At 41.9% G+C, this 23,540-nt stretch overlaps 1 protein-coding gene across 1 annotated transcript; it reads right to left on the reverse strand.

Annotated features, from left to right (window-relative positions):
• Positions 1 to 1,029: 1,029 nt before the first annotated feature.
• LOC106613711 (ceramide synthase 2) lies at positions 1,030 to 23,253 on the reverse strand. The gene is made up of 11 exons (XM_014216248.2): positions 23,086 to 23,253; positions 14,429 to 14,599; positions 9,576 to 9,693; positions 6,789 to 6,907; positions 6,611 to 6,668; positions 6,442 to 6,492; positions 4,680 to 4,772; positions 3,822 to 3,950; positions 2,667 to 2,773; positions 2,186 to 2,342; positions 1,030 to 1,723 (listed from the first exon to the last, which is right to left on the reverse strand). Exons 2-11 carry the CDS (start codon positions 14,596 to 14,598, stop codon positions 1,529 to 1,531), a joined length of 1,197 nt encoding a protein of 398 aa, XP_014071723.1. The 5' UTR covers position 14,599; positions 23,086 to 23,253; the 3' UTR covers positions 1,030 to 1,528.
• Between the last annotated feature and the right edge of the window lie 287 nt (positions 23,254 to 23,540).

Below are 23,540 nucleotides of genomic sequence, written 5' to 3' on the forward strand. Positions count from 1 at the left end.
CTATGATGAAACTGGCTCTCATAACTGGCTCTCACCCAGAGTTACCTCTGCTGCAGAGGATAAGTTCATTAGAGTTAACTGCACCTCAGATTGCAGCCCAAATAAATGCTTCACAGAGTTCAAGTAACAGACAAATCTCAACATCAACTTTTCAGAGGAGACTATGTGAATTAGGCCTTCATGGTCGAATTGCAGCAAAGAAACCACTACTAAAGGACACCAATAATAAGAAGAGACTTGCTTGGGCCAAGAAACACAAGCATTGGACGTTAGACCAGTGGAAATCTGTCCTTCGGTCTGATGAGTCCAAATTTGAGATTTTTGGTTCCAACCGCCTTGTTTTTGTGAGATGCAGAGTAGGTGGACGGATGATCTCTGCATGTGTGGTTCCCACCGTGAAGTGATGAGGAGGTGTAATGGTGTGGGAGTGCTTTGCTGGTGACACTGTCAGTGATTTATTTAGAATTCAAGGCACACTTAACCAGCACGGCTACCACAGCATTCTGCAGCGATACACCATCCCATCTGGTTTGTGCTTAGTGTGACTATCATTTGTTTTTCAACCTAAAATACACCTTCAGGCTATTTGACCAAGAAGGAGAGTGATGAAGTGCTGCATCAGATGACCTGCCCTCTCAATCACCCAACCTCAACCCAATTGAAATGGCTTGGGTTGAGTTAGACCGCAGAGTGAAGGAAAAGCAGCCAACAAGTGCTCAACATATGTGGGAACTCCTTCAAGATTGTTGGAAAAGCATTCCTCATGAAGCTGGTTGAGAGAATGCCAAGAGTGTTCAAAGCTGTCATCAAGGCAAAGGGTGGCTAGTTTGAAGAATCTAAAATGTAAAATATATTTTTTGGTTACTACATGATTCCATATGTATTATTTCATAGTTTTGATGTCTTGACTATTATTCTAAAATGTAAAAAATAGTCAAAACAACAAAAAACCCTTGAATAGGTGCATCCAAACTTTTGACTGGTACTGTTTGTATATATATATATATATAACAGTCTTTGACATTGCTCATTCAGATCATTTTTCATTAAAAAAATAAAATAAAATGTTTCTTTTTTTTCTGGATTATGTGTATTGTTTTTTTTATTGCTAGATATTACTGCACTGTTGAAGCTAGAAACACAAGCATTTCGCTGCACCTGCCATAACATCTGCTAATTGGTGTACGCAACCAAGAAACTTTGATTTGAGTTAATGTCTTTAACTATTTACACACAATCCAAACAAAAACAAATCAATTCTAAATATAAAATCTAGAAAAACATACTTCATCTTAAAGTAAAACCCGTGTTCTTCATGTTTGACCAGAACATTATTTTGACAGTGCAGTGAACAGTTATGTACTCCAAACGTAGTGAAGTGAAGTATTATCTGAAACCATTAATGAAATCATAAATGGACCACATTGGTAATATGTAAGCCATATAAATGAATTATATCTTACCAGCATATACTGTGGAAGGAGAGGAAATCGTTCTAAGTTTAACCTAGTGCGAAAAGAGAGGGGTACTATCTGGCTTTGGGCAGTCTGCTGTTCATATTTCTCTGGTTGGTTAGGTTGTTCAGGACACAATTGTTGGCAAGCGAAGCCAATTTGGAATTGAGTGCACCCTTTCTTTGCTCCCAGCTAGTCTCCTCTTCCTCCTCTTTCTCCTCTTCCTCCTCTGGCTCGCTTTCTTCATCGCTGCGCTCGTCTTTCTCCACCTACAGCATAAAGATACATGTAAGTGACCGTTTAAGGCTGCAAAACAAATCAACAAATGGAACATAACCAGATGGTATAGCACAGAATGTATTGATAATGCCAATAAATCTTACAAACACCATGCCTTAAAGGCAGTCCCCTGTGATACTTCCAAGGTGTACAATGAAAGAAATGGACAGTGCACCATAATCATCTTCAATGACGAATGTATTCTTTGTACGGACGTGTTTTGGCCGCAGTTGGACGAAAGCACGTCTGTACAAAGAATAAATGAATCATTGAAGAATATTTCTGGTGCACTGTCCATTTATTTCATTGTGGGCTTTCCTAAGATGATTCATCACCCAACTACTTCTGACAAATAATACGAGTGAGCATGTGATCTATTATTCTACTGTATCATGGCATCCGATGAAATCACTATTAGTAAGTAAGGCAGATAATGACTTTAGTCTACTGACCTTGCCCATAAAGACAAACTTGTAGACCATGCGAAGGATCAGCCAGGCCCAGAAGATGTGCAGAGCTTGCAGCACCAACAGCAGGGCATTGAAGAAGTAGTAGCCAAAGAAAGGCTGGAAGAAATCCAAGGACACAACCAGGGTGGAGTGGACTATTCTGAAGGGGCAAGAAGGGGCATAGAAAACTGGAAATGAATCCAACCTCAAGCCTTGCGTTTTTAACATTCCCTAAGTGATACTTCTGAACACATTCCCTTAACTGATTTATAGTGCACACTATGTGCTATGTTCTGACTTGAGATGTGCGTACATCAGATGTATTGGAATATTTGCATGTAGGCCTACATTTGAGTTACAAGTGTAAACTGTCAGAAAAGGATAGACCCTGAGTAATCTTATTACTTCTTTCATTATGACTGACCTTTGTAATACACTCCTAATAAATTGTCAAATGACTGTGTGAGAAAGCATCCAGTCTCACCTGCCAGGGAAGACCACTAGTCGTGTTAGTAGGAAGACCAGGGCGAAGATGACAAACAGTGTGTCACATGTCTTCCTCCAGCCAGCGTAGTTGAACATCTTGGCAGACTGTAAGTGAAATATAATAATACTCCTATCAGAGTTGGCCTTATTCACCACCCTCATGAGGCACTAGTACTGATACAGTCATTATGTGTTACCAGCTGGGTTGACCAATATCGCACAGTGGCTGCACAAATGATAGCACACAGTAATGTTCTCCAACATATTGTATGACCTCCCAGTCCATACTCTCTGATGGAGGGGTTCTCTCTAGCACACACTGACAACCAATGTCCCCTTCTGACCCAATGTCTCCCATTGACTGCTTCTAAAGGAAGCATTATGTCACGCCTGGATCCTGACATGACAAGCCATACATATTTCATCAGGCCCAAGATGATGGAGACAATGATCATTGTGAGATAACATCAGGGCAATACTACACTGCTTTACTGAGGTCATTTAAACATTTCTTTAGGAATACATGTGAAAGTAGGAGTTCTATTTCAGAGCTGAAAGTCTCTTGGGAGAGTTAAGAGAAGTTCACCCCCAAGACATGTTTTCCTTTTACCACATAAAATTGCTAAATATAATCATATGTCTTTGATCGCTATGAGCCTACAGATGCAGGGTCTTCATTTGGAAATGAAAACTTGTAGTGTATTTGAGTTTTAAAAAGGCTTCTAAAGTTTGTAATTTCTACTTTGAAATTTCAGACTTGATTAGCCCTATGGAAAAATGTATCAACACTTAATTATAATCCACATCATAATCCACATTTCCTGTTGCTGCAGGATCATTTTCCTGCTGTAGCAAACTGGCTCAAATTAAGATCCTACATCTGTATGAACAAAATAATGTGATTCGCAGTCAAAATAAGATTAAGTTATGTTAATAAACAATCCCTGTATTCAAATCAAGCTTACAGTGTCCTACATGTAAACAAAGAACCTTGCTTAAATAACCACACAACCCATCAAAACAGTCTGTGGGAAAATGGTAGTGCCAAATTAGCTTGACCACATGCATTTATGATAAGCGATATCATTCCCCCTTTAGTTCCCTGTGTCTGTATGATTTGTGTGTGACTTGTAAACTGAGACTGAGCTCCTACCTCCAGGAGGAAGTCTGAAGAATCATGGACTAGTATCACCAGTGTGCCAACGCGCACATAATTGGCACAGTACGAGAAACCGATGAGCAAAATGGTAGCGATGTGGTGGATGATCTGTTCCTTGAAATCCTGAAAACACACACAAACCACACAGCTATAGAGGATATACTATAACCTGGGCTTCAGCAGTTCTGCGCTTCTGGTGCCGTAAATCAGTCATCTTTCTCCTGTATGGAGTGATTTATCAATGGCAGAGAATACAGAAAAGGTTGCTTAAAAACCGTACAAATCAGATATATGTGACAACATCTGTGAACCTCTCCTGCTTGCGTCTGCTGGTTGTCTGAAATAGCAGTTTATCTTTACAGGGTGTTCCTGATGAGTTTCAGAGTGGAGAGGTTGACTGTTTTTCAGATCATGGACAGAGAGCTGAGTCCGACCAAAGCAGGCCAGGGGGGGGGGTTGGTCTCCATGAGGGGAGGGAATAGCAGGAGAGGATGAGGAGAGGAGGGGGCAGGTAATCTGGGTCCTGAGGGGCTGGACTTGTTTCTAATTACTAAACCTCATTGGACATCGTCCAGATACATAGTTATCCTTGAAAGCATCAACCACCTCTGTGGGCAGTTCCTTTAGGGAAACATGACTATAAAAATGACATGAACGTTTCAGTAAAACAAGCTGGGAATCTGCTGTGAACACTAACTGTAATCTGGAAGAGAAAGTAGTGATTTTTTTCAGTGAAAGCTGATGCTGTTCTGTGGATTGGACTGAGTCACTGTGAATGGAGACGTGTGTGTGCGTTTGTGTGTGTGTGTGCGTGCGTGCGTGCGTGCGTGCGGAGACAGGACTGACACATACCTTCCGCTTCACATCCACAGTGACACAGAGCAGCAGGGACCAATAGAAACCCAGCTCTGTGATGTAATACCAGTAGTGAGCCTCAGCGACAGGCTGCAGGGACAGACAGAAACAAAACAAACACCAGGGGGGTTGAAGGTGACTGAGCATGACTCCGGGGGGTGCATCCCAATAGTCTAAAGTGGCTTCCTTTAATTGCCTCCTCACCTTTATCTGCACCGATCTGACATAAAAGTAAAGTTGTAGGCTTTTTGGGAACGGAAGTCTACATGGGGGGATTTGCTTTCACCTGTCTGGTTCTCACACAAAAGCATAGATGACACAGGAGGTTGGTGGCATCTTAATTGGCTAAGTGGTAATGGCTGGAATGGAATGACTGGAATGGTAGCAAAAACATCCAACACATGGTTTCCATGGTTTCCAGGTGTTTGATGCCATTCCATTTGCTCCGTTCCAGGCATTATTATGAGCCTTCCTCCCCTCAGCAGCCTCCACTGGTAGATGACAAAAAAAAAATAAACCAGGGAGAGGAAGGAGGCCTTTTGAGACGAGTGAGACACAGCCCAGGTAGGAAGGAGTTAATGTGTGGACTGACTGTGACTCCATCCCCCACCTGTGCACTGGGAGAGATCAGTCAGTCAGGGGAGTTTACCAAGGAGGCCTTTACCCCGCAGCAGCAGTTAGACACCCAGCCCACTGCCAGGCCTGAGAGTTCACACAGCTGAGCATTTACAACAGGGGGCTCTATGTTTGGGGGGTAACCCTCGACTGAAATAGAGAAACTCAGGATTCCACACACCGTGAAGCACAAGCTTTGAAGCAACGCACCCCTGGGGCGGGCCAGTAACCAAAGGTCGCTGGTTTGAATCCCAGAACCGACTAGGCAAAAGATCTGTCTATGTGCCTTTGAGCAAGGCACTTAACCCTAATTGTTCCTGTAAGTCACTCTGGATAAGAATGTCTGCTAAATGACAAAAATGTAGATTGCTGATTGCTGCTTTGTTTAAACCCCCTCATATTCCCAACCAAAGCTTTAAAGTGGAAGCTTTGAAGCCCCCTTCCTTTAGCAAGTGTTCCCCCACGCTTCCACAGTCAAAGTTTAACATTCAAATCAGAGCGGATGTGTACATATATAGAAAGAGGTGATAAACCAAAATGGTCGTGAAGTGACCCAAACACCCACCACCAAACAGTACTCTCCAACGCTCCATAGACAATAGAGGGAAGTTTACTGAGCCATTTAACCCCTAGAAATCCCACCCTCCCTCCCTGCAAGGCACATAACAGGGGAAGGTCAACAGCATTAGGGAGTTACAGTGCCATAATAGGTTTAAGTGTAGAAAGAGATGCTGTGTCATTTGTACTTGTAGTGTTTTCTGTTTCAGGTCATCCCCTTCTAGGGAAGGAGGACGAGAGGTTAAATCCCCTGTAGGAATGTCATAACTGTTATCTGGAGGGGCGTTGTTCAATTCCTCCAGACATAGCTGTCAATAGCGGTGCAGCACAGCAGAAAGAGAACGTTTCCTGAGATTGTCCAAAGCAGTGTTTTCCAGATTCCTAAATCGTGTTTTGGGACTCGAGACTCAATGGTGTGGGATGCGGCTTATTGTGGCTATACAGTAGATTGGGTTGTCACTAGAAACATTGGATGTATTTATTTAGTGGGTGACAGGACAATTCCACAGGCTTTTGATGAGTGACAGGACAAACATGTTTGGAAACCACTGGTCAACTGAAAGTTAAAGTGAACTGTTCTACTCACTTGTTTGGGGTAGCCCTGCCAGCACTCTCTGTGGTCCCAGAACCAGGGGGTCTGAGGGATAGAGGGACAGAACAAATAGTCACAGTGAGGGCCTCTTAGTAGTAGTACAAGAAGCAGTAGCACTGTTTAGGGTAAAGGTAGCCAAAGTGAATGTGCTTAATATACTCACATCAATCAGGGAGGCAAGCGCTGCTACAAATGCAATGAGGTAGAAAACGAACCTCCAACTGCAAAAACAAAACAAAATATTTGTCATAAGATAAGCTAATATGCTTTCTATAAACTATACATTGAAATGAAATAGATTACATGAATACATAGAACTGAATACATGAGAGCTGACTCACGAGGCTTCACAAAACTTCTTGGTGTTGCTCGGCCTGTCTTGGTTGCGGCGTTGGCGGAACCACGTTTCTATCTGGCGCTGACTGAGACCACAATGCTTCCCCAGGCCCAGGACCTCACTCTGAACACAGACAGGACCAAATCACCTCAGAGAGAGAAGCTCTGCTGCTCCTTTCCTAAGAAGACCCTCAGCATATCTTTCATATACAGATTTGTCAGGGAGATAATCCATTACCTTCTTCAGCACATTAAATGATCTCAATAGGTGTTTTATCACAGCTTCATTAGAGCAGAATTGCAATATTTTTTTGTATGTAAAAAAAGGACGATTGTTAAAATGACAAATATGTTAAATCCCTCCATTTGCCTTCCGCCGATCCCTGCTCAGTGCAAGCTATACCCTCTACCCTCCGCTCCTCCCTGCTCACATAAAAAAAATACTACAGTTTAATATAGAATACTACAGTACTTACTATGAAGTTCTATAGTAAACTGTAGTATACTGTAGAATACTATACTACACACTGTGGGGGCAGCAGGTAGCTTAGCAGTTAAGAACATTGGGCCAGTAACCGAAAAGTCCCTGGTTCAAATCCCTGAGATGGCAAGATGTAAAAATCTGCCGTTTTGCAGTTGAGCAAGGCAGTTAACCCCTAACAACAACTGATCCCTGGGCGCCAATGGCGTGGATGTTGATTAAGGTAGCACCCCGCACCTCTCTGATTGGGGTTAAATGAGGAAGACGCATTTCGGTTGAATGCATTCAGTTGTGCAACTGACTAGGTATCGCCTTTCCTCTTTCGCTAGTATCCCTCAATCATGTGTAGTGCTTACTATAGAATGTTGTAGTATACTGTAGAATACAACAGTAAATACTACAGTATTAAAAAAAAACACCGCACTGTCAGTAATGTACGCAAAAACACTAGTCTGCAAAAACACTACTCTTTTTTTTACTATAGTAAATACTACAGTATTTCATTTGCATATACCCTGCCCATTCCCCATACCACATTTTGTGCCACCCATAAGTGAGAAATCTACATGCCAAGTATAGACCATACTGTGTTCCCTACAGGTCATAGAAAAGCACAGAAGCGCTGAACTATTGGTTCAGATCCCAGTCCTACAGGTTATGCAAAATGTGGTCTTTAGTATTTCTCCAGTAGGTTTCCTGAAAGAGAACGCCTCCATTTCTATGTCGAAGATAATACAGATAAAAAAACAGTCTAGTAAATACTACAGTAATGTCTGCAAAAACCCTATAGTTAACAGTAAATACTACCATATACAACAGTAAACACACTTTAGTCTGCAAAAATACTACAGTGAATACTACTGTAAAGTCAGCAAAAACCCTAGTGAATATTACAGTATTTATAATATAGCATTTGTTCATGTGGGTGGCACTTTACACTACCTTAGGCTCATGCTTCTACTGTACTGTAGAATGGCTCTTGTGTGGGGAGATACCTAATTACTCTAGAGGGCTCCTAGTATTAGTAGGAGTATGTCACTCCTGAGTAACAGCAGAACACAGAGACAGACAAACTGCTCACCTAAACCTTGTTCGGAACTGATGTGATTTGATTTTATCATCGTGACATACCGATGAGATGGTTACACAATATGGGTGTGGCTAGTGCAGTCCTGGTGATTGTATATGTTGAGAGCATTAACCTTCACGGACAATCCAGGGCGCGTCTGCGCTTCATGAAAATGTGAGGTTTACAAATGAGGCAGGAAGAAGTTCTAACACAGAGACTGACAGCCAGGTAATACTGCACCAACAACATAACCTGGTTCAACAATAGACCAAAGACAATGTCTAAATGCACAGAGAGAATAGGATTTGTGTATATCCATATACTATGGTATTTCTACTATCAGAGATTTGTACATGTAAACGAGGAGACACATGCCTCAGCAGATGTACAGTCCAACATGTCAACACTTGCAAATTCTGCCTTGTTACTCCTAATGAGTAAAAAGGGTGGAACATTTCCATGTGAACAGAGCCAAGCCATAAAATATGACCTGCACCTGTACCTAACTGATTGACAAGGAAGGGATAGGCCATTAGAACAATGCCTGCCAAAGCATTTAAGGGTTTTACCCAAGGAAGTACTCTATTATTTATCCTATTCCACCAAATATACCTGGCTAATAAACAACTATTTTATCATTTCCTGGTGTACTACAACCCACAATAGTAGACCCTAAACCCAACCCTAACCTGATACCCCTAAACGAGTTCCATATAACGGTTCCCTATTATAGCAAAAACTACTTTAACTTCAACCTGATCCCCATTCACCCAGTGAACCATATAATTACAACTCAACCTTTATGCACCAATGCTCTAATTCTACTTGAGGGCTATACTCATGAAGCAATAGAGTTTCTATTTTCTAAACTGGTTAGCAATGTAATTAGAGCAGTAAAAATACATGTTTTGTCATACACATGGTATACAGTCTGATATACCACGGCTTTCAGCCAATCAGCATTCAGGGCTCGAACCACCCAGTTTATAATTGTACTTGAGGGCTATACTCATGAAGCAATAGAGATTCTCCAGGGGAGAAATTGTATCTCATCTCATCTCGCATCTTATCTCATGAGTACTAGCTGCAATATCTGTAAAGCTATGTGTAGATGCTTGTATAAGATCTTTGCTAAAACATACTCCTTATGAATTTCAGAATCAATCATACATGTTTCTACAATTCTATAAAGGTATTCCATATCCCAGAGTGACAGATGGATGAAGGAGATTTATAACTGACCTGTGAGGGTTGCTGTTTGTTCTGTTTGTAAAATGTCTCCAGCTTTGGGACAGGCTGGGCTCGAACCCGCACCCTGTCTCTCACCCCCAGCTGTCTGCTTAGTGGCATGGCTATGAACCTGTAGGGAAGACAGACAGAAAATGGAGTTCTGCAGTAGTTCAATGCAAAGGCAAATGTCAGTTACCCCCTATTTTCCATATGTCACACTGCTTTTGACCAAAGCTGCAGTATTTTGGTCAAAGGAAGTGCACTGGGCACTATTGGTGAATAGCTTCAGACTGGGTGTTTTACATTCTACAATAAACTCCAGGCCCTAGTTATATTATAGCCTATAACAGGCCCCGGAGTTTTCATTGGGTACGTCAGGTGGGGTGAAAAACAGTCAGGTGGTTAGGAAAAATTCCTGGAATAGAATATCAATTAAGGCATAACCATTATCTCCTCAACAACAAAGAGCAAGAACACGAGAGCTCCTCATGTCACTCCATGTCAGTCTTCAACATAACATAACAAATGAACTGACAACCACTGGAGCCTGTCCCATTCCCATACACTTAGTGTCACATTGGGCCAGACAACCTGTGTGCTTAATTGATACTACACCTCCAGGGACACTTGATCTATGTTTGTGTGTGTGTGTGTGTGTGTGTGTGTGTGTGTGTGTGTGTGTGTGTGTGTGTGTGTGTGTGTGTGTGTGTGTGTGTGTGTGTGTGTGTGTGTGTGTGTGTGTGTGTGTGTGTGCGCGCGCGCGTGTCTCTGTGTGTGTGCGTACCTCTACCTGAGAGATAATCATAGGTAAGTGGGCAGGCAGGGAGATCAGAAGTGATGGAAGTTCAGAGTAATTTAGCTCGGAGACTCCAGGGCTTTCCGGTTACAGGAACCCCAAAGGAAACACCTGCTGCTAATGAAGTCCCCACTGACTACTACTCGCATGTAAACAAACCCCTCCCTGCCCTGGCCCTGCGTATCTCACCTCACCTCGTGAAACACGTACGCCTGCAGCTCAGCCCTGCCCAGGTACAATACAGTACACCAATAAACCGTGAGGAGATGCAGTGAAAAACATGCAAAAAATGAGTGCCCTATCAATCGCTCCATCAGACTTCTGTTCTTCCTGTCTCCATGCCTGAGCCCTCCACTTTACATGTCTGGCCTCTGCCTCCGCAAGGCTTCCAGCTCTAATGTAGTGTACAGTACAAACATCTACAGCTAATGTCCACAGGTGCAATGTACAATAAATGCCATGAGGACAAGAAGAAAAACACCTGCGCATTGTTAGAATGCTCCCATGGGTTTATTAGCAAATTTGACTGCAACAGATCTGTGTCAGGATTATAGAGCTTTTCTGGGTCAGGAGAAACTCCTGGCCCTGTTTTTAATTTCCCATTTAAAAAAGCTGGATAAACGCTCCCAAGTACATTTACTTATAACTATGTTTCGACCCTATGATCGTCATCAGGTTTTAGAAACTGTTTTCTAAATCGTTGAATCGTTGTTATAATGATGTTGTTATTACACACCTGGGAACAGATCCCTGTGTGCAGTGTTTTCCTGTTTTGCTCCCAATTGCTCTTAGCAAATTGTCTGACTTGCAGTCTAACTATGCTAAATCTGAATTATTAATGTTGGCTGATCTTAACCTGGATTGGTTGATGCCAGTATCAGATAAACTGAAAGATATTTGTACTGCGCTACATTTAAATTAACTGATAACTAAACCCGCCCCAATTTAAAACACACAGACATTTTGGGGGGGTGGGTATCATTCTGACAAACGCCCCCTCATAAGTATACAACCAATGGAATCTTTGCTAACGAGCTCAGTGACCATTGTCTCATTGCCTGCATTAGAGATAATAAACTACCTAAATTGTATCCGGGCTTTATTACAAAGTGACATTTTAGAACTTCAATGTGCAACACTTCATGTATGACCTTGGGTTCAAGGTTTCCGTTAGCCGGTAATAGCCAGCTTTTTGCAGATAGAAAAAATTTAAAGCTGATAAATAAAATTGGTGCCGGCCAATTGTCCGGGAGAGAAAAAGAATCCCATTGTTAAATAATACATTTTAGCCTATTCATTGACTGAAATAACTGTTGATATAGCACGAGAGCTGCTGATACAGCTCAAACGCTGTTTGTTGCTGCTGGAGTAAAACATGTGGTTTAATAAGCCCAATCATTGTGCAACAATTATAAAGGCGATCGCGTGTAAAAAGAAAAAAGAAAAACAATGGCCACGATTAAAAAGAACTACGATTTTTATTTCTCAACTGGTAATTGAAACGCGCTTCCCATTCGCCATTCAAGTGCAGGCAACAAGGTAGGCTTCAGTGCATCACCCACCACTTTGCAATGAGCTGGATGCAGTATGCATTTTGGAACTATTTACTTAATTGTTTGAAACCTGAACCTTTTACTACATATTATGAGGCATGTCTTACCTTGCTTCAAAACCTAGCCAAAATCCAACCAAACATGCAGGCAAACATGCAGGCAATTATTTTATAAAGACTTCCATATGCCATTCCATATGCCATTGAAACCAGTATCCTATTTCTCTACAGGACCTGTATTTTCTCCTGTAGTAGGTCCTGTAGTATTTACTGTAGTATACTGTACTATTTACAGTATACTATAGTATAATAATGTAGTAAAAAAAAATGTAGTGTATACTATAGTAATTACTGTAGTGTTTTTGCGGACTGTAGTTTACTGTAGTATTTACTGTATTGTTTTTGATGACTGTAGTGCGATATATTATAGTATTTACTGTAGTGTTTTTGCAGACTGTAGTATACTGAAGCATTTACTGTAGTATTTGCTAAAGTGTTTCTGTTTTATTATCTTTGACATAGAAGTGTGTGTGTGTGTGTGTGTGTGTGTGTGTGTGTGTGTGTGTGTGTGTGTGTGTGTGTGTGTGTGTGTGTGTGTGTGTGTGTGTGTGTGTGTGTGTGTGTGTGTGTGTGTTGGGGGTTAGGCAGGGTATATGCAAATAAAATACTGTATTATTTACTATAGTTGAAAAAATGTGTTTTTTCAGACTGTAGTGTTTGTGTGAACATTTCTGTTGTAAAGGTTGTCGTCGGGAACGGAGGACCAAAACTCAGCAGGAATGTGGATGCTCATCTTGTATTTTATTTTAAACAAAGAAAACACCAAAATAACAAAAATGAAGAACGACCGATCAATAAAACAGTCTTATCACACTCACACAGGCAAAACAAGAAACAATCTCCCACAACACTACACCAAACAATTACCCATATATAGGACTCTCAATCAGAGGCAACGAGAAAGCACCTGCCTCCAATTGAGAGTCCAACCTCCCATTAACCTACACATAGAAATACACCAACCCAGAAGGAACATAGAAGTACAAAACATAGAACATAAACCAAAACCTGGAAATAATAAATCAAACGCCCTACTAAATAAACCACCACCCCGAACCACATAAAACAAATACACTCTGCCACGTCCTGACCAAACTACAGTAACAAATAACCCTTATACTGGTCAGGACGTGACATCTGTAGTATTTACAATAGTGTTTTTTCGGTGGATAATACTGTAGTATTTATTATAGTATTCTATAGTATACTGCAACATTATATACTAAGTACAACACATGATTGAGGATTACTACAGTGTGTAGTATGGTATTCTACAGTATACTACAGTTTACTACAGAATTCTGTCTTAAGTACTGTGGATTCGCTTTATCAGAGGTGAGAGGTTTAATACTCATCACCACATCCTTTATCAGAAGGTCGGCTAGACCGCTCTAAATTCCTTAATTTCTTCCTTTTTGTTTACAAAGCTCTACTGTACAAGCTTCCAAAATATCTCACTTCTCTGTTAAAGTATAATTAATGTAGGCACCAAACCCGCTCAAAGGGTTGGTTAACTCTTGAGGTCCCTCGTGTCTCTACCAACCTACAGTAGGTAAACCAGCCTTGAGTTTGGAATAATTTACCATTCTCATTACATCTTGAATCCCCGGTGGCAATAGACCAGTTTAGAACGCTGATGATGAATGAATTCACTGAAGTTTGCAAGTGTTTTGGTTGATTGTAATAATGTATTTGTGTTGTTGAAATGTAGTGTATCTCTTGTATCTTGTAGTTTCTTTGTTTTGCTGTTTTATTGAATGAATATGTTGATTTGGGAACTGTTTGTTTTCAGGGCACCATTTTGGATCCCCTGAATAATTTGGCTCCCCTGAATAAATAAAAGTTCAGATGAGGAAGAATGGTATTTTTGATATCCAGCGGCTTCTGGGAAACCCTTGAGTGCATATCATCCTCAGCGTCTGCTGTAACCCAACCCATGTCTATCTGCTGTCCATCAGCCTGACAGACAGACACACCATCAGCCTTCTGCCACAGCCTGAGTCAATGTGAACCTAACAGAGAGACATTTTACAGCCCCAGCAAAAACTGACTACTCATCAGGCATGTAGTCTACTTGGAATACTTCCAAAGGGCAAAAGCCGACAGCAGACAGAGTCCTAGTCACTAAACACAAAGTTAACGGGACAAAACGGGGATGTACTATCCAATAAGACAGGGGTTCCCAAACTTTTGCAGTTGATGCTCATTTTCTTGCAATTCTATAAATGTAGACATTTCTAATGTGTATTCATGTGATATTTGAATGAACACATTTCTGACAAGTTATAAATAGCTCTAAGGTATGAAATGACTAACATGACAAGAGGAAAACTGATGATGCACTATCCAATTTAGAAATGACACATTGTGCATTCTTCTATTAAATATTTTAACAATAAGTTGAAAGCCGGACTGAGTTCCTTTAAAAAAGGGGGGAGGACCCCCGCGCCCCCTCACCTCTCAAAGACGTAGCGCAGGACGATGAAGCCCAGAGCCAGCGGCAGGGTGTAGAAGAGGTCCCGGGGTAGAGGGTAGCGGTCCCCCTCGATCTCTATGTCCTTCCAGGTGACCCCCGGAGGCAGCCAGTACTCCTCCTTCCATAGCCATTGGTCCAGCAGTCCTTCCATCCTACAGAGAGAAGAGGAGAGGGGAGGGTGAAAGGAGTAGATAATGTTTGAGAGCTCGATCCTCAGAAGTGTCTGTGACTGCTGAAACATTGATGCTGCTATTATTCATATTTATGGAGAAGACAGCGGCTGGGAACCTCCAAATTAAATATGACAAGCTAAAGAGAGTGAACAAGACGGTATGTGTCCTTGATTCACACTTCATAGACATAATCATAGTTAGAGCCAACATGAAGTCTGTGTGTGAGGCTTAAAGGGATAATTCATCAAAATTACAAAATTACACAAAGGTTTCATTACCCTGTATGACCAGGGCCATAGTCAGGGTCTGAGTTTTAGTGTGGTCTCCCCCCATCCAATACATTTTAAGAAAATTGAAGCACATTTACTGGAAAACTTTTTTTTAAATGACCCTAGCCATTATCACATTCATTACTGAAGCTTCATTCCCCTTAGCCTATTAGCTATATAATTAGCCGCTACACATTAACTCAGGACCGGGATTAAAAACTATAATTGAAAAAGTATTTTATTAACAAAAAGTAAACAAGAAAGTTTGCTTAAGGTTCGTTTCACTTAAAAAAGTACAGGAAAGGGGAATTCGACACTTATTTCAGATTTGTAGTAAGTAACAGTTACAATTAGCATTCCTGAAAATGTATTTTGTTGAAATATAATTTGATCTCTGAGAAATTAAGCTAATTGATTGCACCCAAAATGGCCATTTTAATTTATAGAATTCAGATAATATTCAATAAATATAGTACCCAACATCCGATTTTGACCAAACTTCTTTCTACCCATGAGTAAGACATGAAGGAATTCCCAAAAGAAATTCAAAAGCCACCCACGGGTCCCCCACACCCCATGCCATCCCACCCCAACAACCAGTATACAGTATCCGATCTCTATGTTTGACAAGTAGTATGACGCTGTGGCTTGTAAGTATTGCTTCTCCATACTATGTAATGTATTCCCTGTGAATCTGGAGATCGTTTTTTTCCCCTATTCAGAGAAATTAGCCATTGAAGTCGCTTGCATTATTTAACATAAAGTATTGTGGAAGTACCAGGTTTTGACCACTAGATGCCACTGTTCCTGCTATACCGCCACACTCTTTTATCATTTTGCTGGTCTCTTGTGTTTATTAAATAGATCACATAATTTCCTTTGCAACTTTGGGTAGAAAACCAATAGATTTGGCTCATTATGAAAATTCATTGTGTGGTCATCCTCACAATTCAAGCCAGACCTCTATGAAAGAAATTCAGGTTGTCTCTAATGCTTCAACCCAACTCGTCTTGAATAGTCCAACAAGTGGCAGCTCTCTGAGAGGGTTATCCCTATGGTACAATTCTCATATGAAGACCTTTTCCTACAAACCCAAAATGTTAATGGAGAAATGGGCAAGGGACTAAAATGTTGTGCCGATCCTAATAGAACCCAATACCATTACCATTGCAAATCACTATACAGTGTTTGTTTGGGACTTTCACTATCGAAGACCATTAGAGACCATAACATTATTTGATTGAAGGTCTGGTTGCCTAGTAATGGACTTTAGTCACACTTCACAACGCATCACTGCTGCCTGCCCTCCAGGACATCTACAGAACCCAGAGTCAAAGGGTGGCCAAGAAGATCATTAAGGATCTCAGCCACCCAAGCCATGGACTGTTCACTCGGCTATCGTCCTACCGGCGACAGAAAAACTGCTTCTATTACTAGGCCATTAGACTGTTGAACAGCCATCACTAGCTGTCTACAAGGTGATGCACACTAACTCGCAAAAAAAACACACCCAAGCTAAAGGTTACTATTTACAAGATTAACTCCGTTGATCTACGTGCGTGAGTGGAGTGGGATTTTTGGAGTAGCGGACACCTTTTGGTAACATGATATCCTCGCCGGTCCCACTCCCATTCACAAGGGGCGAAAGCAAGGAAGAGTTGCACTTGATACAAGCCCTACAGCTAGGAAGGCAAAGTGTTCTCATTTTGAACCATTTCATCGTCTCACTCATCGTCAACAAAACAAAGGAGATGATCGTGGACTTCAGGAAACAGCAGAGGAAGCACCCCCCTATCCACATCGACGGGACAGCAGTGGACAAGGTGGAAAGTTTTAAGTTCCTCAGCGTACACATCACGGACAAACTGAAATGGTCCACCCACACAGACAGTGTACACCTACCATCAACAGAGTGAAATGAATTAAAAAAATTGGAATGCAAGGCTTTATCGTTGTTGTTTTTTTACAGAAATGTTTAGTGATGGACTAGGATTGGCTGATCGACCGGTTGGTGATCACTGCTCTATAGCATGGGACAGCAGCATTGGATGTGTGTGTGTGAGGAGGCTGAAAAAAATGTGGCTTGTCACCTAAAACCCTCACAAACTTTTACAGATACACAATTGAGAGCATCCTGTACGACAACTGCACCGCCCACAACCGCAGGGCTCTCCAGAGGGTGGTGCGGTCTGCACAACACATCACCGGGGGCAAATTACTTGCCCTCCAGGACACCTACAGCACCCGATGTCACAGGAAGGCCAAAATGATCATCAAGGACAACAACCACCCAAGCCACTGCCTGTTCACCCCGTTACCATCCAGAAGGCGAGGTCGGTACAGGTGCATCAAAGCTGGGACCGAGAGACTGAAAAACAGATTCTATCTCAAGGCCATCAGACTGTTAAACAGCATTCACTAACACAGGGAGGCTGCTGCCTACATTCAGACTTGAAATCATTGGCCACTTTAATAAATGGATCACTAGTCACTTTAATAATGCCACTTTATATAATGTTTACATATCTTGCATTACTCATCTCATATATATATATACATATACTGTATTTTATACCATCTATTGCATCTTGCCTACACCGCTCTGTCATTGCTCATACATATATTTATATTTATATATTCTTATTCCATTCCTTCACTTAGATTTGTGTATTAGGTAGTTGTGGAATTGTTAGATTACTTGTTAGATATTACTGCACTGGTGGAACTAGAAGCACAAGCATTTCGCTACACTCGCAATAACATCTGCTAACCATGTGTATGTGACCAATAAAATTTGATTTGATTTGAAGGTAAAACTCTGCCCACCTGGCAGGCCCAGAGATCAAATCAAGTGCACCTATAGGCTTACCGTTGGCCAATCAGATAACTCAGATTACTGTGTCTGCATAGTTTCCTTGCACCATAGACTATAAAAAGACGCCTCGAACACACAGCAAAGTTGATAATGCGAGATTTCAAAACGATTAAAAACATGACTAGAGAGAAACTCAACGAATACAGCAAAGAGCTGCTGTTTTTATGAGTAAGTTCATGTTTAAGTTGCTATTCAGCACTGTCAACACTTTGTTCAACAGTTTTAAATGAGCTTGCGTTGTTATTACTTGCTAACCTTTTTTAATATTGAGGAATATTTCACTTCTCTGGTCATAGTTTCGCCATCAGCTGGAAGACTGTGTCCCCTTTTTTCAATGTAGGGAGGGGAGAGGAGGGACAGTGAGTCGGGTGAGAGGCAGCCTCACCGCTGCTCCCTCCTTCCCCTCAGACTGACCAGATGAAGGCCATCAGTCCAGTAAAAAAATATTATTTCAAAAGGGTCTAAGAACAACATTGACAGGGCAATTCAAGCGTAGCCAATTTGCAGTGTTAATGTATTGGGCTTATAGCCTACTGCACTATTTTGCAACCAGGGGTACTTGAGAAGACTCATGAAACCATAGGGGTGCAACTTTGTTTTCTGAAGTGGGGGGGACCACATTTTTTATCCAGTCGGATAAACACTCAAAACAGCCTACCCGACTGCTCGAAGGCGTCCGGATGGTCCTAAAGCACACTGTTGCCTTGTCTTGTATCACATTCCAATGATAAAACTGGGGGGGACAGAAATGCAATTTCAGAATGTGGGGGGGGGGGACATGCCCCTCGTCCCCAGTGAAAGTTGCACCACTGGGCTTAATGGTAAAATGCACATGGGGGGATACTTCAAGGGTACTCTGGGCAGAAGTACCCCCTGTATATAGCCTCATTATTGTTATTTTATTGTGTTACTTATTTTTAGTTTAGTTTATTTAGGAGATATTTTCTTAACTCTATTTTCTTAAAACTTCATTGTTGCTTAAGGGCTTGTAAGTAAGCATTTCACAGTAAGGTCTACACCTGTTGTATTCGGAGCATATGACAAATAACATTTGATTTGATCTCTGTCTTAGACCGTTAGACCAAGAGGAAATTCCCTCGTAGGTCATGGTGGGCTACCTCATCACTTGACCATGACTGACTCATGTTCGCTACATATGTACAACGGGAGAATTTATACAAGATCAGCTAAGAATGATATGTACAGCAGTAGATACAGTATATTAGATTGAACTATGTCAAGAATCCAGTGTATAAATAAATGTCTGGTATATATAACAGTCTATAGTAGTAGAAATGTATATATATATACAGTGCCTTGCGAAAGTATTCGGCCCCCTTGAACTTTTCGACCTTTTGCCACATTTCAGGCTTCAAACATAAAGATATAAAACTGTAATTTTTTTGTGAAGAATCAACAACAAGTGGGACACAATCATGAAGTGGAACGAAATTTATTGGATATTTCAAACTTTTTTAACAAATAAAAAACTGAAAAATTGGGCGTGCAAAATTATTCAGGCTTCAAACATAAAGGCTGAATAAACATTGAGGTTTGTGCAGTAGGCCAGTGGATCCCAACCTTTTTTGGTTACTGCACCACCAAGTACATTTAGCTCTGCCCAGTGGTACCAAGTCAATGTGCAGGGGTACAAGTCAGTCGAGGTAATTTGTACATGTAGCTAGGGGTAAAGTGACAATGCATAGAAAATAAACAGCGAGTAGCAGCAGTGTAAAAACAATAGATGGGGGTGGGGTCAATGAAAATAGTCCGGGTGGCCATTTGATTAATTGTTCAGTAGTCTTATGGCTTGGGGGTAGAAGCAGTTAAGGAGCCTTTTGGGCCTAGACTTGGGCTTGCCGTGCGATAGCAGAGAGTACAGTTTATGACTTGGGTGACTGGCGTCTGACAATTTTTTGGGCCTTCCTCTGACACCGTCTAGTATATAGGTCCTGGATGGCAGGAAGCTTGGCCCCAGTGATGTACTGGGCTGTACGCATTACACTCTGTAGCGCCTTACGTCGGATGCCGAGCAGTTGTCATACCAGGCGGTAATGCAACCGGTCAGGATACTCTCGATGGTGCAGCTGTAGAACTTTTTGAGGATCTGGGGACCCATGCCAAATCTTATCAGTCTCCTGAGGGGGAAAAGGCATTGTCGTGCGTTCATCATGACTTTATTGGTGTGTTTGGACGGTGATAGTTTGTTGGTGATGTGGACACCAAGGTACTTGAAACGCTCGACCCACTCCACTACAGCCCCATCGATGTGAATGAGGGCGTGTTCAGCCTTCCTTTTCCTGTAGTCCACGATCATCTCCATTGTCTTGCTCACATTGAGGGAGAGGTTGTTGTCCTGACACCACACTGCCAGGTCTCTGATCTCCTCCCTATCGGCTGTCTCGTCGTTGTCGGTGTTGAGACCTACCACCGTTGTGTCGTCAGCAAACTTAATGATGGTCTTGGAGTCGTGCTTCACCATGCAGTCATGGGTGAACAGGGAGTACAGGAGGGGACTATGCACATACCCCTGAGTGGCCCCATGTTGAGGATCAGCGTGGCAGATGTATTGTAGCCTACCCTTACCACCTGGGACGGCCCTTCAGGAAGTCCAGGATCCAGTTGCAGAGGGAGGTGTTTAGTCCCAGGGTCCTTAGCTTAGTGATGAGCTTTGTGGGCACTATGGTGTTGAATGCTGAGCAGTAGTCAATGAACAGCATTCTCACATAGGTGTTCCTTTTGTCCAGATGGGAAAGGGTAGTGTGGAGTGCAATTGAGATTGCATCATCTGTGGATCTGCTGGAGGGGTATGCGAATTGGGTTTCCGGAATGATGGTGTTGATGTGAGCCATGACCAGCCTTTCAAGCACTTCATAGCTACCGACGTAGTCATTTAGGCAGGTTACCGTCACTTTCTTGGGCACAGGGACTATGGTGGTCTGCTTGAAACATGTAGATATTAGAGACTCGAGAGGTTGAAAATGTCAGTGAAGACTCAAGAGGTGGAAAATGTCAGTGAAGACACTTGCCAGTTGGTCCGCGCATGCTCTGAGTACACGTCCTGGTAATCGATCTGGCCCCACGGCCTTGTGAATGTTGACCAGTTTAAAGGTCTTGCTCACATCTGCTATGGAGAGCGTGATCACACAGTTGTCCAGAACAGCTCTCATGCATGCTTCAACGTTGCTTGCCTCGAAGCGAGCATAAAAAGCATTTAGCTCGTCTGGTAGGCTCATGTCACTGGGCAGCTCGCGGCTGGGTTTCCCTTTGTAGTCCGTAATAGTTTGCAAGCCATGCCACATCCGACGAGCATCAGTGTAGTAGGATTCAATCTTAGTCCTGTATTGACGCTTTGCCTGTTTGATGGTTTGTCTCAGGGTATAATGGGATTTCTTTTAAGTGTCCAGATTAGTGTCCCGCTCCTTGAAAGCAGCAGCTATAGCCTTTATCTCGGTGCGGATGTTGCCTGTAGTCCATGGCTTCTGGTTAGGATATGTACGTATTGATGAAGCCGGTGACTGAGGTGGTATACTCCTCAATGCCATTGGATGAATCCTGGAACATATTCCAGTCTGTGCTAGCAAAACAGTCGCGTAGCATCCACATCATCTGACCACTTCCGTATTGAGCAAGTCACTGGTACTTTCTGCTTTAGTTTTTGCTTGTAAGCAGGATCAGGAGGATATAATTATGATCAGATTTTCCAAATGGAGGGTGAGGGAGAGCTTTGTACACGTCTCTGTGTGTGGAGTAAAGGTGGTCTAGAATTGTTTTTCCTCTGGTTGCACATGTGACATGATGGTAGAAATGAGGTACAACAGATTTAAGTTTGCCTGCATTAAAGTCCGCGGCCACTAGGAGCGGCACTTCTGGATGAGCATTTTCTTGTTTGCTCATGGACTTATACAGTTCATTGAGTGTGGTCTTAGTGCTAGCATCGGTTTGTAGTAGTAAATAGACGGCTACAAAAATATAGATGAGAACTCTCTTGGTAGATAGTGTGGTCTACAGATTATCATGAGGTACTCTACCTCAGGTGAGCAATACCTCAATACTAGCCTTCCCTGTAGCTCAGTTGGTAGAGCATGGTGTTTGCAACACCAGGGTTGTGGGTTCAATTCCCACGGGGGGCCAGCACAGAAAAATTAAATTATGAAATGAAATGTAATCATTCACTACTGTAAGTCGCTCTGGATAAGAGCGTCTGCTAAAATGTAAAATGTACCTTAATATTAGACATCACCTTTTCCGAGAAATATTTACATGGTTATTAAAACATCATGCCAGGATAAGCCTAAACGAAACATAGCCTTATTTTAAGTGTTTCTAAAATCCCCTATGGGAAAAATGAATGGTGGAAAAACGATTGGAACCATTTCCCGGTTTGACCACTAGGTTTTATGGGTATTATGATACCTCCACTGTGGGGCTCTATGTAGAGGACATGAGTCTGGTCAAGTGATGAGGCAAACTTCAAAACCAGTGTCTGCCTGATCTGAGAATTTCCTCTTGGTCATATTGGAACTTGCTCCCCATGGGAGACCCTGATTAATATCCCGCATATTACACATACTTAAAGATTGCATTTGATTCCTGCTACAGTGCTATTTGTTAATCATTTTCGTCCCACTGTTCTTGATTTCTTGTACCCCCCATTTTAATTGTTTTACTGCATTGTTAGGAGCTAGTAAAATAAGCATTTAGCTGACCGATAAACTGATTTGATTTTGATTTATCAAATTGATATAATTGTTGTTGTGTGGGTATGGACCTCCCCTCACTGAACAGCAAAGCAAACAGTCCCCGTATTCATGAGTGCGCATCTCCCTCCATCCATCAATCTTGCGCGATTGGAGATCACTTGCCTTAATATGCCTTATTCAGCTAATTTCTCTGCATTTATCAGCGTGGTGATAAATACCAATGCATTCTCCTACCATAACGACTCAATTACTAAATTAAACATTTGGAGTGTCCCTTTGATTAATTGATAAATCGCTTCTAATGTAGCCTACTGTCTGAGATAGAGACCAAAACAAGGCCCAGTCAAAGAAAGCAACGGTTTCAGTCAAATGGAAAGTAAGCGCAAGATACGGAAAGATACGCCTTAAATCGATTACATAATATTACGATGTATAGCCTATAGGTTTAGCCCCGCAATCTTCAACAAACCTGTCTCAATAACCTACAACAACAAATAGATAATAGATCAACAAAAGCAATCTATTGGGTAGCCTACAACATCAATTCGCAAAAAGGCATTATGGAAAACGTTCAGTGTTACTGAAATTGATTTAAATGAACAACAACATTGAGATTACCTGTCCACACTCGAATAATGGGATGGGGAGCACAGTGTTGTCACAGCGGTTATCCGGCAAGCAGGAGCCGATTGACGCAACCTGCCTCTGTTCGTGGCGGGCGGGCGCGCGCCACGTATCCTTCAAATCGAACACGGGAAAAAGCACCGCTCACATCAACACGCTGAACATAAGGCGCTAAATATAGCGCTTTCCCCGTTTTTTCCCATCTAGGCAATAGAGAGCAATAGTAATGGCGTCTTTTTGTAGGCACTAACTCCGCCATGGTTCGTTATAGGGTTTTTGGATAAACGTCGAAAATAGAAGAGCACCCATGTTGTGTTCTATGAGATAATCTTCATCAGCTAACGTCACTTTTTGTGAATTCTGAAGTAATTATGTGATAACAAAAAAAGGCATCATAATTCATAAAGGTCATGTTAACTGACTGATATTATCTTATAGAAAAAATGTAT

Source organism: Salmo salar, chromosome ssa10 (assembly GCF_905237065.1).
Source record: "Salmo salar chromosome ssa10, Ssal_v3.1, whole genome shotgun sequence".
Classification (NCBI taxonomy): Eukaryota; Metazoa; Chordata; class Actinopteri; order Salmoniformes; family Salmonidae; genus Salmo; species Salmo salar.